This window comes from Crocodylus siamensis, chromosome 2 (assembly GCF_052110815.1).
Source record: "Crocodylus siamensis isolate JL-2025a chromosome 2, ASM5211081v1, whole genome shotgun sequence".
NCBI lineage: Eukaryota > Metazoa > Chordata > Crocodylia > Crocodylidae > Crocodylus > Crocodylus siamensis.
This window is the reverse complement of record NC_143396.1, coordinates 157,872,932-157,892,409: the sequence shown is the minus strand read 5'-3', so window position 1 is coordinate 157,892,409 and position 19,478 is coordinate 157,872,932. Positions and strand designations below refer to the sequence as shown.

Below are 19,478 nucleotides of genomic sequence, written 5' to 3'. Positions count from 1 at the left end.
AATATGGTAATTGTGTTTGTTACTATGAGAGAGGGAGTTAAACAAAGTTCACAAATAGAGTTCAGATCCCTGTATGGCAGGAGGTGGGATAAGAAGCAAATAGTTTGGGCATCTTTAGTTTAGATGCAAAAGGTCTAAAGGTTTATAAAATAACAAATGATGAACAGTAGTAGTCTATTTATAAGAACAAGGAGATGATTAAAGAAATGGAACAGATGACAAGCAATTGTAATTGACCTGTGAGACTGTAAAGCTGCAAGCTGAGGCCAAAAGTATAGTACAATGGGAGAGAGATTATGAAGGAATTCATAATGTGATTCAGTGGAATCTGAATTTAAGGATATCTGACAAAATACAAAACAAAATGGGTTTATAGTGTGATCTGATATGGAAATTGCTAAAAACCTAAGATTTTGTTTAAATTTTACTTTCTAATAGTAACAGTACAAAAGTACAATAGATAAAGGTCCAACTTGGTTCTGTTCGGTGAAGTACAGAATAAGGACTTCAACAATAGAGACGTGGAAAAGCTTGAGAAGGTCCAGAAAAGAGCAACCTGTATGATCAGGGACTTGCAAGGCAAGCTATACGAGGAAAGGCTGAGGGACCTCGGCCTCTTTAGCCTAGATAAGAGAAGGTTGAGAGGGGACTTGATAGCAGCTTACTGCTATATCAGAGGAGTGCATCAGAAGCTCAGTGAACAACTGTTCACCAGGGCACCCCGGGGTAGACCAGGACCAATGAATACAAACTCCTGGAAGGCTGCTTTGGGCTTAATACCAGGAACAACTCGTTTACAGTCAGGGTGTCCAGACTGTGGAATAAACTCCCTCCAGAGGTGGTGCAGTCACCTATTCTGGAAGCTTTCAAGAGGAGACTGGACAATAACCTCACTGGGGTCACTTGACCCCAGTTGTCTTCCTGCCTAGAGCAGGGGGGCTGGACCTGAAGATCTATGAGGTCCCTTCCAGCCCCTAACAATCTATGAAGTAAAATGATGATGTGTTTCCAGGGCTCCGACTGAAAGAGGGTTGCAACATAAACAGGAGTTTGTTCATCTTGGGACAAGTAATAAAGAAACTCTGTGATGACCCATCTTGGTAAGCATTTATGTAGCGTACCTGTAAGGAAGAAAGTAATCGTTTTTGAAATTCAGTCTTAATATAGATCTGTACTTATCTATTAAAAAAGCACAATAATAAGACACCTGCCACTTTGACCAAGTAAAGCCTGGCCTAACCTTACCTTTTTTTAGAAACTGCCTTTTGTAGCACAAGAGTGCTTAATGGTTTTATTTTTGTCTATTTGTTTTTCTTTCCCCTCCTTTCCAGCAGCTTTATAAATTATAGAGACAGCAAACTGACACGAATTCTTCAGAACTCCTTGGGAGGAAATGCTAAAACAGTTATCATTTGTACAGTTACTCCAGTTTCTTTTGATGAAACACTTAGCACTCTTCAGGTAATTGTGTATTTTCCGCCCCCCCCTTGTTTTATTCATATATTAATTTTAGTGAACTAGGGCAGAAAATGTCACGAAGCTAAGTACTATGTTCATTTAATCTTTCTGGAGACCCTGAAGAGCACTCTTCCATAACTTGAACTTTCTGGGGTGTCATCTTGCACATCATAATCTAGTTAACCTTATCCAGATAGTGTTCTGTCTGCCAGACTTAGCTTTTCCTCTTACCTTATGTTTCAATCTGCATAGCCTGGACAGTTTCCACCTTTCCATTTCTTCTCTTCAAAGATTTTTGAAAGCATAGACCTGTAGTCATAAATACATAGTGAGTAATAAGTGTGTTGCTCAAAAGCATGTGCATGCATGTTTGCTGTGCACAAATACCTCCTTTAAAGGATAAATGCCAAACTTTGAAGTGAAGCACTCCAAAGACTGAATTAAGATTTTCTGTCATTCCCTCTCTCCCATGCTCCCCACCCCCAACCCCTTTGTGCAAGTCTGTTTGACAGCAATATGTTCCACTTTCAAAAAGGATTGAAAGACAGTTGAGGTAGTGAGGGGCAGAACTAGCTTGAAATTTAGTCAGCTTGAAATTCAGGGGACCCTTCTGATATTACTTCTGGAAACAATTATTTCACTTGCCTCTTGTTTATATTTTCAGTCTGCTTTTGCATGAATACTGTGGAATATATGTTGGAAGTTCCCCAGTTTGTGATTCTTGACTGGCAAAACAGAATTGAACCAAATGGAACCTCTGTATAGACACAATAAAGAGCTCCAGCTCTGGGCCATTCTAAACATAACAAGCAAAGACTTCAGCTTCTGTAATATTAAATTCAAGCATATAGTCCAAATACTCTGTCCTGAAGCACCAAAGGAAGGTTAGGTTTAGGGGCAGAAAGTTAAGGGAAAAAATATATTATTTCAGATCCTACAGTCGTTACTTTGAGCTGCTTCAGTGAAGCTAATAAGATTGCTTTGATAGCCAAACTATCTTGCATTGGGTAGATCCTATAGTGTTGGTGCTCTTCTTATTCAAAAGTGGCTGGATAACAATTGAGCAAAAATATTGGGTATAGCAGACCTCCCATCAAGTTTTTACATTAAGAATAAATGAAAATGTCATAATGCAGTATACTTCTGAATTGTAGTTTTTAATACACAGTGCTCACAACTAGTAACTGTTCATTTTGCTCTCTAACTTATTTTATTATTCATAGTGATTTCACTTTATACAAAGACTTGATTAGTTCTGTAACTTCTGCTTATAAGAAGGTTCACTAACTTGATTTTTATGTAATGTTAAAGTAGTATTATAGCCATGATGATAAAGGAAGTATGTGAAGAAAGAGAGGTTGTTTTTTTGAGGTGGTTTGACCATACAGTTGAGTGGTTCTCAGCCTTCTTGGGATCAAGGCACCCTTCAGAAACAGCAGCTTTTTGTGTTCATTTGTGGGGTTTTTGACTAATAGGAGAAACAATAGACCAATTCTTTTGTTGTAAAGAACTCAAGTCACAACAAGTCTGGGGATTTTTAACAATACACATTCCTACTTGAGATCTCTTATGTTGTAAATTTGGGTGTAGGTGTTTTCACACCTGTTGTGCCCTTAAACTGATCTTACGGCACCCTTGCTGAGAACCACTGTCCTAATTGGTCCAATAGAAGATACCACCAAAAAATATTGCTTCTCATGTTTCTTAGACCATTGCATTCGAAACAACACTCCAGTCCTACATACAGTCTATATTAGGGGTGTCCAACCTTTTTTGAATGTGGGGCCAGATCATGAACTTTTTATCACCCAGTGGGCTGGCAGCAGCAGGTGCTCACGCAGCCTGTCCAGTCTGGCTGCAGCCTGGGGGCACAGGGGTCAAGGGGTGCCGCCTGACCCCGCCCTGTCCTCCCTGCCACCCGGGTGGGCTTGAGGATGCTCCTACACCTGTGCATCTGGGCTCAGCAGCCAGGGGGCCATGTAAGGACTTTACAGTGGGGTGTGGGATATTCAGGGACATCCCCCTGCTTCATCTCCCCCAGGGCAGCCTGAGCCCAAGTGGTAGGGGCCCCTCCCTCCCCAGGGCCTGCAACTCGCCACCCTCAGCACGATGTCTGGGAACACGGGGAGGGCCGGCTTCCCACCCCGACAGCCGCTGCAGCAACAACAGCATCTCCCGCAGGCCCGGCTGCAGCACCCCTCCAAGCCAGCATCCGCACCCCCTGTGCCTGCCCCCCCGCTGTTCTGCGACCTGCTCCAGCCCACATAGCCGGCAGTGGCCACAAGGCGGGGCCAGCATGCAAATGAGGAAGGGAGGGGTGGGGCTAGGAATGGAAACCCTGCAGTGTGGGGGGAGAGGGAAGGGGCTGGCATGCAAATGAGGAAGGGAGGGGTGGGGTGAGGAAGGGACACGGTGAAACAAGGGGGGAGGGGAGGAGCTGCACTGTGTCAGCGACGTCAAGCTGACATGGTGCATGGGGGAACTTTGTCCCTTCCCCAGCCCTTCAGCAGCCATTAGGAAGCTGCTGAGGAGCTGGGGGAGGGACAAGGGATAGGAACGAAAGTAAACAGTATTTACTTTCGTTTCTTTTTGCAGCACTGCTGGCCACAGAAAATGGCTTGGCGGGCCGCAAGCCTGGTCTATATCTGTCTTTCACTGGACTACTAAAAAAACTCCTTGCTTCAAGTGTACCATTACAGTTTTTTTTCCAGTTTGCCAATACAGCAAAAGGAATGAAAAATACCCCTAAAGTCAATGAAGTTTTGGATGATGATGCTCTCTTGAAAAGATACCGCAAAGAAATACTGGACTTAAAAAAGCAGCTGGAAGAAGTGAGTTGGAACACTTTGGGTCCTCTCTATCAACTATATGACAGAGTCCAAAGTTAAAATAAAAACTCAGCTAGTTTTCGCAGTGCACTAGTGCAGTCCAAAAGCTGATGTGAGTGAGTACATACATACACAACAGAGTTGCAGGAAGATGCTTACACTTCTAATGACCAAAACTATGCAATTGACTATTAAAACCAGTATTGCGCTTTAAGGCTTCAGCTCTTGTCAAAGGAGGTTTTGCTTCAGTCTTATAAAGTGGAAACATACTACAGCTGCAGGCAGGTTCAGGCTTCCAGACTGGCAGCACTCCCTGCCCTCCCCCTGCAGCTCCAACCTGGAAGCTTCCCACCATATTTGGGCAGCTGTAGATGCAGCTAGCAGGTGCTGGGTCCAGACTGTGGGGGTGGGGCATGCTACAGTTTTAGACAGGTGGACTCAGGCTGTGGGTGTGGGGCTTGGGGCATGCTAAAGCTGCCAGCTGCGATCAGTGTAGAAGCTTGAACCCACTCAGTTGTAGCATGCTCCCACACACCCAGAGCCCTGACTCAGAAGCTGATGGTAGCTGCTGCGTCTGGATGGGGTGGGGCAGGGCAGGGCATGCTATTGCTGTGGGTAAGTTCATGCTTTCATGTGTGGCTGCCTGGCACCATGCAGCTGCCAGACACTGCCTGCCTGCAGGCCAGCTTCATTCACTTAATGGACACCCATCCACAGGCTACATCTAATCACTTTGGCAGGCTGGATCCAGCCCACAGACCATATTTTGCCCATCCCTGCTCTAGAGAAAGCTGGTTCACTGCTCTCCCTCTTAAAGCATTCACTGCTGCCACTGATGGATTCAAGATACTGGGCTGGATGGACCATTGCTCTGACCCAGTATGGCACTTAAAATGTGTGTCTATGACTAGTTCTAAGAAGAAATATCTTAAAACAAATTTGGCAAGTCAATTGCAAATTACTTCAATTGTATTAATAATGGACATGCCTTTCAGAAACTTTTTAACCATTCTTAATGAGGCAATTCATGAGTATCCTTTATTTTAAAGTGAATTGTAAGTAAACTTTGCAGTTTCTTTGCACTCTTTAAGTTGTCAAAAGAATCAAAGGAGGAAAGCTTGCATGTTAATATGATATGTTTATGCAAGTAGTTCTTCTAGGAAAACATTATTTACTTACTTTCTGTGGTAGGTTTCATCAACAACTCATCTTCATGCCATGGAAAAAGACCAGCTAGCTCAACTGTTAGAAGAAAAAAATTCTCTTCAAAAGGTGCAGGAAGACAAGATACGAAATTTAACTGAAATGCTTGTGACCTCTGCTTCTTTCTCATCAAAACAAGATTTTAAAGTAAGATTGAATAACTGTTCGAGGTCATACAGATGCTTACCTTGTACTCTGTAGCTGAAAAACATCTCGGACCATGTCAGGGGTCTGTGTGCACATGTGTAAAATACAAATTTCTTTCCTTTTTTTTTAAGGCCAAAAGAAAAAGAAGAGTGACCTGGGCCCCAGGCAAAGTAAGTCAGAAAGATAATGTTAACTATCTTACAAGTTTTGAAATGCCAAGGCTGACTGACTACAAAAAACTGAAAACTTCTCTATCGGCATTACCAGATGTGGAAGATTGTAAGTACTGCTCTAACAGACTTTAACCAAAAGCTTCATTTAGATCAGTGGTGCTCAGTGCTTTTGCCCCATGGGTCACGTGGGCAGTGCCTGGTCTGTCTGTGGACTGAATCCTGCCACTGGGCCTGAGGGGATGGTGTTGCCCAGTCCTGATCCAGTCATGCACAGTGGGGGCATGGTTCATCCTCAGTCTAGCTACAAAGGATTTGGATTTGGCAGCAGGGGAGGGATGGCAATATTAACTGCCACCATTCCCCCACTATCAAATTTCTCAACCCAGGGTGAATTCCATGGACCAAGGATTTAGATGATCAGTGGGTACCTTTAAAACTGAAGACCTGAAGATGAGAGGTGGCTGCCAGAGAAACATAACTTTTTACTTAGTTTTTGATTGCACCTTCCAATACCACTTCAATGCTATATAAACTGCAAATTACATCCAGGTGTAGGAAAACATTTAATAAGATTTTAATTCTAGCTAGGAAGGAATTTGCACACATCTCTTACAACTTAGGAGTCTTTTTGAAACAAATGTGAAATGTAACATCTATCCACTAATTGGTTACAACTGAACAGAATCCTTTTTCACAAGAAAACAAGCAACATTAGGATAAAAACTGCTTTTTTTGCCTTTTGGTTCTTAAACATTTTTTCCTCCCTCTTCTATTTCCCCCCCCTTCCCCCCAGCTACGCTTTCAGAATATTCTGAATGTGACTTCCAAAATTTGCCTACTTCTGATTCCATAACAGAAGCGGAGTGGACTTCTGGACGTAATATGGACTGGGTAATGTTTGAAGATTGAGAATTCAATTACCCCCCCCCCCCACACACACACACACCCCCCCCCTCTGTGCCCAGAGGTCATATAGCCCTGCATCTAAACCTTAACCAACAAAGAGTATAGGTCTAAACTTTTTAACCTTTTAATTAATTACAACTTTAAAATCCTGTGTTTTAAGGATTGTACCATTGTTCCCCCTTGCATTAATTATGACATTAGCAATCTAAAGGATGGCACTGTGGGGAGACCTCTGGCTACTTCAGAAGATGGTGTGCTAGTTTTTACAAAGTAAGCTACCATTTTGCTTGGATATCTCATTTTTAACCCAACTGAAAACTATGTTTTTCCCCTAGAGTCAAGACTTTGCAGAATCCATTCAACTTTGTGAAACTCTAGCACTGGAAAAGGTACACGAATTCACTGTTTCCCTAGAAACTATGCTGAAGTGCAAATCAATCTGTAATATACATATGTTGTATCTTCTTTCTAGGATATTGCTGTAAATGAAGCAAATGTCCTGCAAGCTAGCTTTGACAATCTGGTCTTGGAAAATGAGCAACTGAAGCAGGAGATAAGTGAACTGAAAGTAAAACTAAAAGAAAAGATAGAAACTGATGAATTTGAGGAACTGGAAAAACAAATGCAGAAAGACCATGAGGTAAGATCTTGAAACATGAAGTTTAAACTTGGTAAAGCTTCTCTGGAAAACAAAGTAAAGCATGTGTTCAGAAATGTATTTAAAAAAAACAGTAAGGAATTGCTACTGAGTGTCAGAATGCTTGAGGAGTTATAACATTCAGATTACTAAAACCACAGAGTATTATGTTCCTGAATCAACATGCATAAGCTCAGGATTTCACTTAAACCAAACCAAACCTGACCTGACCTAAAAAAATAAACTTTTTGATGCATCATCAAGTTGAGTAATGTCCCTTAGTAAAAGTGTGTAGGTTGTAGCTGTGTTGGTCTAAGGACATATCAGATTTACCCAAAGAACTTTGTCTGCCTATCTTTTATTAGATCAGCTAAGTAGTTGAAAAAATTTGTCAGTGCAAGCTTACAGGTTTAAAAATACCTAGGCTGAGGAAGCATCTGCAGCTGATGTGTGCTCTTCCTATTCATTCCATCCAGGAAAGTGTGTGTGGTGTTTTCTGTTTTTTTTTTTTTTTTTTCCAATTCATGGCAAGAATGAAAATATCAAATGAGCTATTCTGAAGATAAGTCTTCTGTAATTGTTGCTCGCTACCAGTAGTTAACTGCTAAGTGAACCTTTGGTCACTTTCTACATGGTCTGTTTTGAATATTAAAAGCAGACATACTATCAGTTTTAGTTCTTGATATTTATTTAAATTAATCATTTGTAGCACAGTGGGAAGGTGAATACTAGACTGCTCATAGACAATGGGCACGTTTACACAAGACATTTACTGAGGAATTGCCTAATTAGTTTCTCAGGAAACATCTCTGGGGCTACACATTCAGTGCTATTAGGACAGAGTAGAGTAATTTACCCTGTAGCAGGATAATATTTGTAAATATAAGTACTTTCCTACGTCAGTTGGTGGTTTGTTTGTTTTTTTGTTTGTTTTTTTTGTTTTTTTTACTCCGCAGCAACACACATGTAGGTGTTGACAGGGCTGACTACCAGCTAACCCCACAGTGGTCTGGGTTAGAACAGCCCTGGGCTGCCATGCTGACCTGCAGTGCTCCCTGACAGCCAGGGCTGCTCTGACCCTGCTCAGTGTGCTGTGGTCCTGGGTGCATATTCAAACATAGCACCCAGGATCAATGAACTCTGGCACAGTAAGCTCTGGAGTTTATTGCTGCACATTAATAGCACATGTATATGCTCTCAATAAAGCTCTCCCCCAGAGATGCTGAAGTAAATTTATTTAAATAAATTGTCAAACCAAGTACAAACTTACGATATTGTATAGAGTGAGAGGGTGCAAAAGGAACACCTTCAGACTTTTTAAAATATCTTTCTGTAGCCTTTAACAACAGTTGTATAGGGCTCATGGGGTGAAACTAGTCTTTACTTTCACCTTCTAAGCAAATTGAGTGAAACACAAAAAGTTAATTGCAGAGCTAAATTTTAACAAACCTTTAGATCTGCATAATTTTTAAAGATGCATTGTCAAAATAAACTAACTTGCTCCAGGAAGGAACCATGATTTTGTTTTTCCAAGTAACTTATCTCAAAGGAGAGTATGGAGCAATTTAATTATGCTGCTTTCCATTGCGCTCCTACCCATATCCTTTGAGTACAAGGTAAGCTATTTAAGCCCATCTGCATCAATGTGAAGTCAGTGGCACTTCTACATCAGCCCCATGCCTCTGCACCTTTTGGCACTCACATTTAAAGGTAGGCACTTTAGCTCTGATACAGACTCCCTCAAACCATTCTAACTGGTAATATGAATTAAGACTGCTTATCAGTCTAAGGACTAGACTGTAGGTTAAGTCCTGAGCAAAAGGGAGGTGAGTTATACCAGTTCTTTAGTAATAAAGGAAAACATTGTGACTTGGACGTATGTTTAACATTCCTTTCCTGATTGATCCAAGGCAAGTAATATAATTGGCAGTAAATTACCTAGTGGGTCCCTCGCTGTTTTGTCTGTTTTTTCCCTAAGGAACTAAGGATGGAAACAGAAGTGGCCTTTGTGCTGCCATAACTTTTTTATGGCAGCACAAAGGCCAAGCAAACAGATGTCCATATCCCTTGTTGCACTACAAATGCCCTAAATTTGTGCACATGACAAATGTTATAAGTTTGCTATTTTATTGTGGTAGAAGTCTGTTAAGTTTATTGTGGAAAACTGCAGTCAGCCTGGATCTGCCTGTGCTTTCCAGCTACCCCAGGGAGACACTGCAGGGACTTTATGGGCTCTGAACCTTTGAACCCTGGGAATTCCCATTCCTGTGATTGGGTATCAGGGGCCCTGATCATGCACCAGGAGCACCTATCTGGGTTCCCCCATTTGGGATTCCCCACACTTCTGTAGACACTCTTTGGTGCAGTTCTGGGGCTGTACCAAAGTGGTGACAGGGACCCAGAACGTCATACTCGTTCTGGGGTGCTCCTAGGCCTTATGGTCTCAGTTTGACACTGTTGCAGTCCTGGAGCTGGAACTGCCAGTCAGCTGATAGGTGGTCTCAACCCTGGGACTGCACCAGAACCAACTTTGCCTACTTAAATATGTTCCTGTCTTGCAGAGATGTGCCCCAGGGACACACTTCACCCTTTGTCCCACAGGATCAATGGGCAGGACATCAACCAAAATACATGTCATCCACTGAAGCAGTTTAGCTGTGCTGAGAGAGCGCCAAACCTCTAGGGTATAAATAGTCACTGCCAAATGAAGTGGATCAACTAAGACTATCCAGTAACCTACTTAATCCATGAACTGGCTAGCAAGCAAGTAACCAAAGTACTGTGCCCAGACCAAGACTCAAGAGTCTTCTCTAGAGCTTTAAACCCATTGCAGCTTAATTACTATTTTAAATCAATATTCAAGTTTTTTTAAGGTTATGTTCCTCCTGGTGTTGATACTTTCCAATTTTTAGTTAATCTGAAATTGACATCTAAAAAGATCTCACTTGTAGTTGACCTTGAAGGCAGGGGGATTGTCTTTTGTGCAAACAGTGAAACAACTGCAGCATGTGTTTCTCTCGTAAATGTTTGTAAGGATTATACTTCTTTCCTGAGAGAGTGCTTCATAAAGTGTAGGATTCTGTAACAGAATTTATTTGCTTTGTGAGACCTTGAAGGTGAAAGTTTCCCACTATCACCTCTTCAGTGAGTGTCATAACAGTTTAGTTATGCTTCTCTCTCAAGCCTCTAAAACTGTGGACATAATAACATTTGAAACACTTCAAACTACTTTACTTTGAGACCTTTCAATAGGCATGTGATTAGATGTACATACTTGATAAAATGCTCCAGAAGTGGGCAAAGCATGACAAAAATAGGGCACAGTTACTAGTCTGGAAAGTTTAATTTGGAGCACTTCTTAGAATGCTGTGTACAAGTTTCCCACAATGCAGTGCTCTTCCAGTGCCCCATAAGAAGGATCCATGCACCCTGGTTGGGCACTGCAGCTCCCAGTGCTTGCCAGCACTGAGATTTACCATTTCAGAACCTGGCACACCTGAAACATTTCAAATGTTGCATCTATCTTCACCCCAAAGACATCAAGAATGCTGAAGTTACATCTGACAATCTTGCTATACTGTGACCTCTGCAACCATTCTTTTGTCTTGCATATTGAATTTTGGTACCTCTTTGACTAAGCATTTTGTTAAAGGTATAATATAATTTGGAAAGTGAGTCTGGGGGAGAGGCAGTTCTTAACTGTAGAAATTCACATCTTGATCTTCTTTCTTCTCACTTTTTTCATTTAAAAAAGTTTCTTATCTCCAGAATCATCCTGTGTTACCCACAAATTTGCCAACTCCTTACTTGCTTGTAAATTGACTTCATAGTTCACAACTAGTGAACTACTTAAAATCATAGTTTCATGAATGGAGTTTCCCACAATTTTGCGAGCAATCACCTGGAGGAAAAAAAAAAAAAGTTAAAGCTTACTGGAATTGGAATTCAAAGAAAGCGCAGCAATCTCTGCAGCCATAGAGCATGTGGTTTGAGAGAGCTACTGAGAAACTGAGCTAATAACATAGACTCAGTGAACAGAAGGGTTCCAGTATCATCTTTTAAGCTAGATGCAATGCTGCAGTCTGAAGATGATGAACAATTTGCCTCTCAGCCAGTCAATGAGCAGGGTTGCTGTCCCTTTCCCCTGGCCAATATTGGCAGTGAGGAGGTGGGGGCTCACTGTGACGAGACTGTGAAGTCAGCTCTGGGCTGCAAGTGGCCCACAAAAATCCTCAGTCTCACCATGATTTAGGTAGGTAGCTCCCTATTCATAACTGAGCACCTAGAAAGCATAGTTCTAATTTCAAAGGACTGAATTCCGCTAAGCTTCTTGCATGATTCTATTGCATATTTTTGGAGTGAGACAGACTAGAAATAATTAAGTTTATGATGCATTGTGTGGCTTTTCTCTGCTTCAAAATGATATCATGATTTGTTTGTTAACTGTATAGAAAATATCATTTTTCCTTATCCTGCCCTTGTCCTTGCTGGGAAAACAAAGTAGATCTTGCTTTATTTTCATGGTAGTGGGTGCTTTCTAACATCCTCTGCACTTTTTGCTTCAATTGCCCCACAGATACAACTAATGCATGAAATTACCAACTTAAAGAGTATAATTGCAAATGCTGAAGTGTACAATGAAGAGCTTGAGGTGAGCTTTTATTTGATAGTCTTGCACGTATATGTGGCACTCTCTTAAGAAGCTGGAAGCTCTCTGGATCCAAGTAATTTTCTTCTTACTTTTTGTAAAGCTTTATAACGGATTTTGTTCTCATTGGCAAAACCAAATTGGATAGCTGGATCTTCTGACTACTTGCACTGTATTTCTTTAACTCCTGCAGGCTGAACTAAAATCCAAATTGGAACAGCTTAAAGGAAAAGATAGCAAAATACAGAATTTACAAAAACAAGTGGAAAAACTACAAAAGTCAGGGTTAGAAAAAAAGGACGAGTCTCCTTCAGTGGTAAGTTCTTTGAGTTCTCTGGGTTCCTATACACGTGTGCAGAGCCTGCACTAAAATCAAGCACGTCAGAGAAGACTCACTTAATTGAGTCTCTGGGAACCCGGAAACTAATGCACACCGGCAACCTTCTGCATCGCATATCGGTATCACTGCATGTCTCCACACTGAAAAAATAGCAGCGGCGTACTTTGAAATAAAACATGTTTGAACTTTTAGTTCAAAACACCCCATCACCATTTTTTTTTCAGCATGGGGATGCATGGCGACTCTGATAAACGTGACACGTAGGCACTTTATTTAGTGTGGCTTGCTAATTAAAGCAAAGTGCCACATACACACCACAGATAAAAATGCCCCCTGACTTTTAGATTTAACTTGGTTCAGAAAGAAAGACTTCAGATCTTTTCTTTGTTCTTTCTTCTTGTCAAGTCTTAATGATTATACAAATCTGATCATGTTTTCCTAAATAAATCCAACAATAATGCACTTTTGGAGGGTGGTACAAAATATGCTTGCTGATGCGCACACACTATAGCAAACAGTATTTAAAAGGACAGTTTTTTTGTTTGTTTGTTTTTTTTAAGGTCCAGCTTTCTGAGAAGCTTCTGATACTATGGTTCTTGAAACTGATTCTCTGGGACTCTTTCTAACCAGCATGGTGGTAGTTTTGGCTTCAAAGAAGGGTGAAGAAGCTAACACAAATGTTGCCATGTTATCATTTTGAGTAATATTTTTCTTGTTCTTCAGGGAGATTCTGATAAGCTAACTGACGAAATTCAGCAGTTAAATAAGTCTCTCATTGACACTAAAACTGTAGCCCTGGATGCCAAGAAGGAATCTGCATTTCTTAGGAGTGAAAATCTAGAGCTAAAAGAGAGAATGGCAAGTAATTATTTCAGCCTTAATGATATTTATATAGGTGTAAAACACTTTGCTGCAAAACAGTTGGACAGGCAACCCAAGAAGAAAGTCTCTTCTTAATTTCATTCTTATTTTGTAGTTGATAGTGTCTTGGGGGGAGGTGGTAGCAGTTTTTTTCCATTTCATCTAAATAGTCATTCCACATGTGGGAACAACATGAAAAAGCAAAAGAACGGGACTGACAAAAGACAAGTATATGATACTAAGGCTGGCTTTATTATAAGAGGTAATAAAACCCTTGAGGAGGTGGTCAGAGGTGTGTAGGCTGTTGCTGAATTACACAGACTTGCAAGAGGAAAAAGACCTAGATCAGGAGGGATCAGTACAGGCATGGCCAAAATATGGGCTGGATTTGGCCTGCCAAGGGATTTTGTCCAGCTTGCAGTGGGTCCCTTGGCCCAGGTGTGGAAGGCTCTCAAAGTCATCCCTCCACCCTGAGATATGCATCAAGGCTGGGGTGTGGCAGCTGGAACTTGCTTCCTGGCCTCCACAGCAGCAGCTCCTTCCAGCTGCCATTACCAGTCTCTGCTGCCACTGCTGAATGTAGCCCTGCTGCCTGAGCCCCCTAGCCCATCCACCCTGCACCCACCGCTAAGGGTGCTGAACAGGGTGGGTGGGCAGGGCCTCTGGAGACCGGCCTGCAACCCATGCAAGCAAAGCCTGCAGATGAGTGGATGGGATGGGGCCACAGGCTGGTGGGGAGCAGCATCTGGGAGCAGGATGGGTGGGTGATTTTTAGTTTTGCTGACAGGAAGCTTGAAAGAGATTCTCTTGCTGTTGGCCAGTTTTGTTTGTTTCAGTGCACAGAATATTTTAAAATATTCCTTTTTTTTCTTATAGAATGAAGTTTTAAACAATTACAAGCAAATGGAAAGGGAGGTTCAACTGTATCAAAGTCAATTAGAAGCAGGAAAGGTTAGCTACAAGAAAATGCAAGGAGACCTGCAAAAAGAGCTGCAGTCAGCTTTTCAAGAAAACACAAAACTGAATTCACTCTTGGAGGGCAAAGTTCCAAAAGGTACTGTTATGCTTAACAAATACTCAAAACTACTTTACAAATCCCTGCTGCTCTGCAGTATTTTGATAGGCCAGCCCATGTATCCATAGTCTAGTTTTGTTGGAAAGGGAAGAAAGTGAGCTTTCTTTTTGGGGGCCCTCAGTACTTTTGGGACATACTAGTTGCTTTAAACATGCTAGCAGAGTTTTCCAAACAACATCATACAAATCTCTACCTTGTACGCTATAACAGGTAGTCAAGTCGAGGTTACGTTGTAGAAATTGTCCTACAAATCGCTTGGGTTTCATCTAAGCAAATAACGACAAATGAATAATCAGCGATGTGATCTCTTATTTCTCCAAAAAGATCGCTTTTTAATTTAGTTAAGTCCCTTTTGGCAAAGATGGTATTCATATACATGGCTTATGCATCTGAGCCAGGAAGCAGAGCTATATTCCTCCTTCCTTCCCTACACCTGCAATTGTTGCTTTCATTAATCCTTTAATCGTTCAACATTTCAGAGTTGCTGTCTCTTGTGGAATTGGAAAGAGAGACAGCTGGTTTGAAAACAGAATTGAATAAAGCATTAGAAGAAAATGTATGTCTACGGAAAGAAGTAGATTCATTATCAGAATTCAGATCTCTTCCAGATAAAGTTGAGGTGCTGCAGAAAGAGGTAAAATGAAAAATGGGAGGTAGGCCAGAGTGTTTTCCCATGTACAAGTTTCTAATCATGACTTTTAGTGAAATCTGTAAGGAAGAAGCAACAGGTAAACTACAGAAGTGCTCTAAAAATATTTTGAACTGTTAACATCTGCCAGTTGTTTTAGTACTCAGTGACATGAGTATATACAACTTTCTAGTGGGCTAAGACAAAAAGGACTTCAAAAGTTTGTTACCATTCTATAAGCTTAGAAAACTCTGGCTATTGAATAGCCAGCCATTCTGTCTGACCATGCAGATTAACCACTTAAAACAGAAACCCATCTGATAACTGACTGTAACAGGCTGGCTGCTCAGGGCAGGAGAACCTCAGCCTACTTGCCTTCCTCACCTGGCATGCCTTGATGGTGATAACTGAGAGGTGATCAGGAGGCTGCCCATTAGCAGGCCCTGCTGAGTAGGGCCTCTGTACATGTTCCAACCTCTCCTTAACATGTCCCATGCCTCACACATGTTTCATGGCCTAGCACCTGACCTTGAGTCTGGGGCACACAGTGGGCCTTAACAAACTCAACTCTGCCTAGCACCAGCCTCCAAGCACTTCTGCCTCCTCACGGGGGCTCAAGTGTCTTGGCTAGGCATGCATGGCCCCCTTAACTCTGGAGGTCTTTCACTCTGTGCCCAGAAGTCTCTCATCGAGCATGCCTAGCCCTATATCCATGGGGTCTTTCACCCCACAGGCTCAGGTGCCTCTGGTGTTGCCTGGCACCATGCCTGTCCCTACTTTAGGGTAACCCACCAGGATGTGGGGGCTGGAGTTTTAAGGTGTCTCTACCTGCTTTTCACTGGGGAGGTAACTGGCCTGGCATGGCAGGGTAGCTCCCCACCAGAAATTAGTAGCTCCACCAAATCACCCTTCCCCACCAAGGTGCAGTTTCAAGTCATGCCCTGGACCAGGACCAGGAGCCTCCTGCCATCCCCATAGCTTCTGCTGTTACCTCCAAGTTGTTCCCAAGCAGCCACTCAGCCAGTAGTGTCTTTCCAGTCTCTGGCAACACTGCAGCTCCATTTCTGAGGGCCTGGGTTAAAATGGAGGCTGTTCTATCCCCTCCTCCAATCCCAGGGCCCTCCTAGGGTCATGTGGTACCCTCATCAAAGCTAGCACACACCTGCTGACTGCCTTGCTGGTTGCTCTCACTCTTAAAGTGGTAGGCACTGAAGTACTCTGCCACACCCTGACTTTTTTTTTTTATGGAAGATATAAATCAGTAGTACTCAACCCTTCCCCGCCACTGCCCCCCCACCCACCCACCCATTTGCAAAGGTTCATAGCCTGTCCCAACCCACTCCCATCCCCGTTCCCACCCCCACTGACCATGCTGGTGTACCTCACTCCCAACCTGCAGCCCCCACAGCCACAGGTCTTTTCTCCCCAGCTTCCCCTGTCCCACTTGAGCTGGAACATGGTGGCTGCAGCGGCTTTGGCTCATGTGGGTGGTAGCAGAGTGAGCTGGAGAGGAGGTGGGAGGCCTGTGACAGTCCCCACCCTGGGCTGGGGCTACCACATTGTGTCGCACAGGCAATCTGGTTACAGCCTCTTCTACTCCCTAAGCAGTCTCCCAGCACCCCCAACCCCTGCAAGCACCCAGCCCAGCCTTGCAGCTGCCTCCCCCCTCCTCCCTGCACTCTGCCCTGCTGCAGTCTTGGTGCTTTCCCAGGATCAGTGTTTCTCCACCTGCAGCTCACAACCCTCTGAAACCTCCTTGCAACTCGCTTGTGGGTTGCAGTTCATGGGTTGAGAAACGCTGATTTAAATAATCAATATCTGATTTCTGAAATTGTAAATTTATCAAGTCCTCTTGTGGTTCTGAAGAAGCTGTCTTGATGACCTGATTCAAAGATTGCTAATAGGGATTGTCCCTCAGCAGTGACCACTGGAAGTTTAAGGTTAAATTAATGTTTTGGACCTGACATACATTACTTAACTTACCTATCTCATTTAGCAAGGGACTTGCCCCAACTTGAGGAATCGCTTAAAGTTCTAAGAAAGTATTTTGAGGCAGGTGTACACTCCTAAGTTTCATTCTCCTATCCGCCACCCCACCCCCCCAGCTCCTGAGATTTTTTTCCCTCAGTACAATCGGGATTTATAGCAACTGAGCTAAAAATATGATAATTCTTCACGTTCCTTCGCCTTTTGACTGCATGTAAGCAGGTTACTACATGGATACTGCAGTGCCCTCAAAATTTGACATTCCTTTTATTCATTTTCCATTCATAGATACTTGAGAAGTCAGATGAGCTGTGCTTACTAACATCAGAAAGACAGAAACTGGTTTCTGAACTAGCTGACAAAGAAACCCAACTTAACAGTATGAGTGAAGAAATCAGAAATTCAAAACAAGCCCTAGAAGCTGCCCAACTAAAATGTGATCGGGAGTATTTAGAGCTTAAACACTGCCATGAAGAACTTGAGCAAAAATACTTGGCTGCATCTGAAGAAAATGAACAAATGAAACTTCAAGTAGAACATCTAGCTCATGACGCACAAAAGCATAAAACAACTTTGGATGATGTGAGACTAGAGGTTAGTGCCTTCACTCTTTGTATGTAATAACTATAAGGCTAGTTGTTCTTTTTCAGAAATTGTCATGAAACTATTCTAAAGAAATCTCATTTTCCTCTCATTTCTACTGAAGTCATTAAGAGTGGTGTTGTCTTAACCCCTTGCAAGATTGAGCCTCTGATTTTAGATTTAGCTTTTGCAAAATCTGGTTGATAGAGACTAGTTTCCTCTATTGCTAAAATGTTTGTATTGCAAAATATTATGCAATAAAAAAAAAAAGGACTTCTGCCAAAGCAGCTGTCAATAGATGACAACAATGATTCATAAAGTTGTGACCCCAGCTGATTTCCTGCCTTTGGACGGGGGGGCTGGACTCGATCTTCTGAGGTCCCTTCCAGCCCTAACATCTATGAATCTATGATATGGTATGTACATTTGATGCAGCAAAAAATTGAATGACCCATATTTTTCTGTTTGCCATTACTATATATCTTGGATTTATAGTAATGTCACTGCTAAAAAAAAAACAACAAAAAAACACCCCCCCCCCCCCATAGAATTTCTTGACTTCACAAAACATTTGATTTCAATACCTCATTTAGATTGAATATGAATGCATCCTTTAAAGTTTTTACATCTCAGGTGACAATATCAGCTAGTGCATTTCCTCCCTCATTTAAGCAAATAGTGAACTATGAAAAATTGTGCATGCAGTATCTCTTGCCACTATAACTTTCAGTGCTTGGGATTTTTTTAAATAAGCTCTCTAGGAAAATGCAAGAATTACAAGAAAAGACAGCAGAGCAAGAACAACTTTGTCGTGTAAAAGAAGAACTCGAACAAGCGCAGCAATGGTTGTGTGAAATGGAGCAGCTCAAAGAGCAGTTAAAAATCAGTGAATCTAGAATGGAGGCCAAGGAGGTAGAAGGCCAGACAATTGTTCAGAAACTCCATGAAAGTCGAGAGGAAATAAGAGCTGTTATCCAGGATAGAGATGAATTGAAACAAAAATATGATTCTCTTCAAACTGAGATGGACCAACTCACAGAAGATATAAAGGAGACGGTTACAATGGTAAGAAACTGGTCTGGATTTTAAAATTAGGGGTTATGTAACATCTAGACACTTTTTATAGTGTCTAAATTATAACATGTTTATTTTTTCAATATGACATTTTCTAAAAGACTAGTTCACAATGTGGTAATGAGCTAAAAATTTAGTTTGTTATATCCTTATCTTATGCTAAAGAACATCCTGGCACATGAAGAACTGAGGGATGCACAGAGTTCTCTCAAACAATACCAGCAGAACATTAAAGAGTTGGAGGAAGGTCTTTCAAAGAAAAGATCAGAGATTGTGAATGTTCAAGAGTCTCTTCAGGCAACTATTGGTGAGCTGGAGCTGAAGGTATGATGTCGCCAAATAATGGGAGGCTAAACATATTTCCTTAGAGCTCATTTCCTTAGAGTTGTGAAATCCTAAAACTGATAGTCCACAGAGGGTTACCTTGAATGATGGTTAAATACAAGAGGGTATTTCTACCAAGCTACCAAGTATGGTCTTCTAATATGTTCTTGATCTGCAGAGATGTCTTACAGCTTTGCCCTTTCAGAAACTTTCCTGCCTCTGTTTTCACTGTAAAAGATATTAGGGAGAGTCCCTTGCCAGATGCACTCCACCCTAGGGACAAGTCACAGAATCATAGAAAATAAGGGTTGGAAGGGCATTAAGAGGTCATCTAGTCCTACCAGAACTACCCCCAACTTGATCATCCAAGCCAAGGCTTTGTCTACTCAAATCTTAAAAACCCTTCAAGGATGGAGATTCCACAGCCTCCCTGGGTAGCCTGTTTCAGTGCTTTACTACCCTCCTAGTAAGAGTTTTTTTCCTAATATCTCAGTTAAACTTCCCTTGCTGCAGCTTTGAGACCATTGCTTCTTGTTCTGTCATATGCCACTGCTGAGAACAGATGAGCTCTATTCTCTTTGGAAGTACCCCTCGGGTAGTTGAAGGCT

At 42.1% G+C, this 19,478-nt stretch overlaps 1 protein-coding gene across 4 annotated transcripts in view; it reads left to right on the top strand.

Annotated features, from left to right (window-relative positions):
* CENPE (centromere protein E) overlaps positions 1 to 19,478 on the top strand; it is an 80,692-nt gene that overhangs the window by 12,640 nt on the left and 48,574 nt on the right. The window contains exons 10-25 of one of the 4 annotated variants that reach the window (XM_090031908.1): positions 1,013 to 1,100; positions 1,335 to 1,461; positions 4,170 to 4,289; positions 5,478 to 5,636; positions 5,768 to 5,915; positions 6,603 to 6,700; positions 7,051 to 7,104; positions 7,188 to 7,355; positions 11,929 to 12,003; positions 12,194 to 12,316; positions 13,064 to 13,198; positions 14,078 to 14,255; positions 14,756 to 14,910; positions 17,179 to 17,484; positions 18,226 to 18,537; positions 18,712 to 18,870. In XM_090031908.1, the coding sequence (XP_089888034.1) occupies positions 1,013 to 1,100; positions 1,335 to 1,461; positions 4,170 to 4,289; positions 5,478 to 5,636; positions 5,768 to 5,915; positions 6,603 to 6,700; positions 7,051 to 7,104; positions 7,188 to 7,355; positions 11,929 to 12,003; positions 12,194 to 12,316; positions 13,064 to 13,198; positions 14,078 to 14,255; positions 14,756 to 14,910; positions 17,179 to 17,484; positions 18,226 to 18,537; positions 18,712 to 18,870 (2,405 nt within the window). Of the gene's footprint in view, positions 1 to 1,012; positions 1,101 to 1,331; positions 1,462 to 4,169; positions 4,290 to 5,477; positions 5,637 to 5,767; positions 5,916 to 6,602; positions 6,701 to 7,050; positions 7,105 to 7,187; positions 7,356 to 11,928; positions 12,004 to 12,193; positions 12,317 to 13,063; positions 13,199 to 14,077; positions 14,256 to 14,755; positions 14,911 to 17,178; positions 17,485 to 18,225; positions 18,538 to 18,711; positions 18,871 to 19,478 lie in introns of those variants that run through there. The other 3 variants (XM_090031907.1, XM_090031909.1, XM_090031910.1) reach the window with 3 other exon arrangements.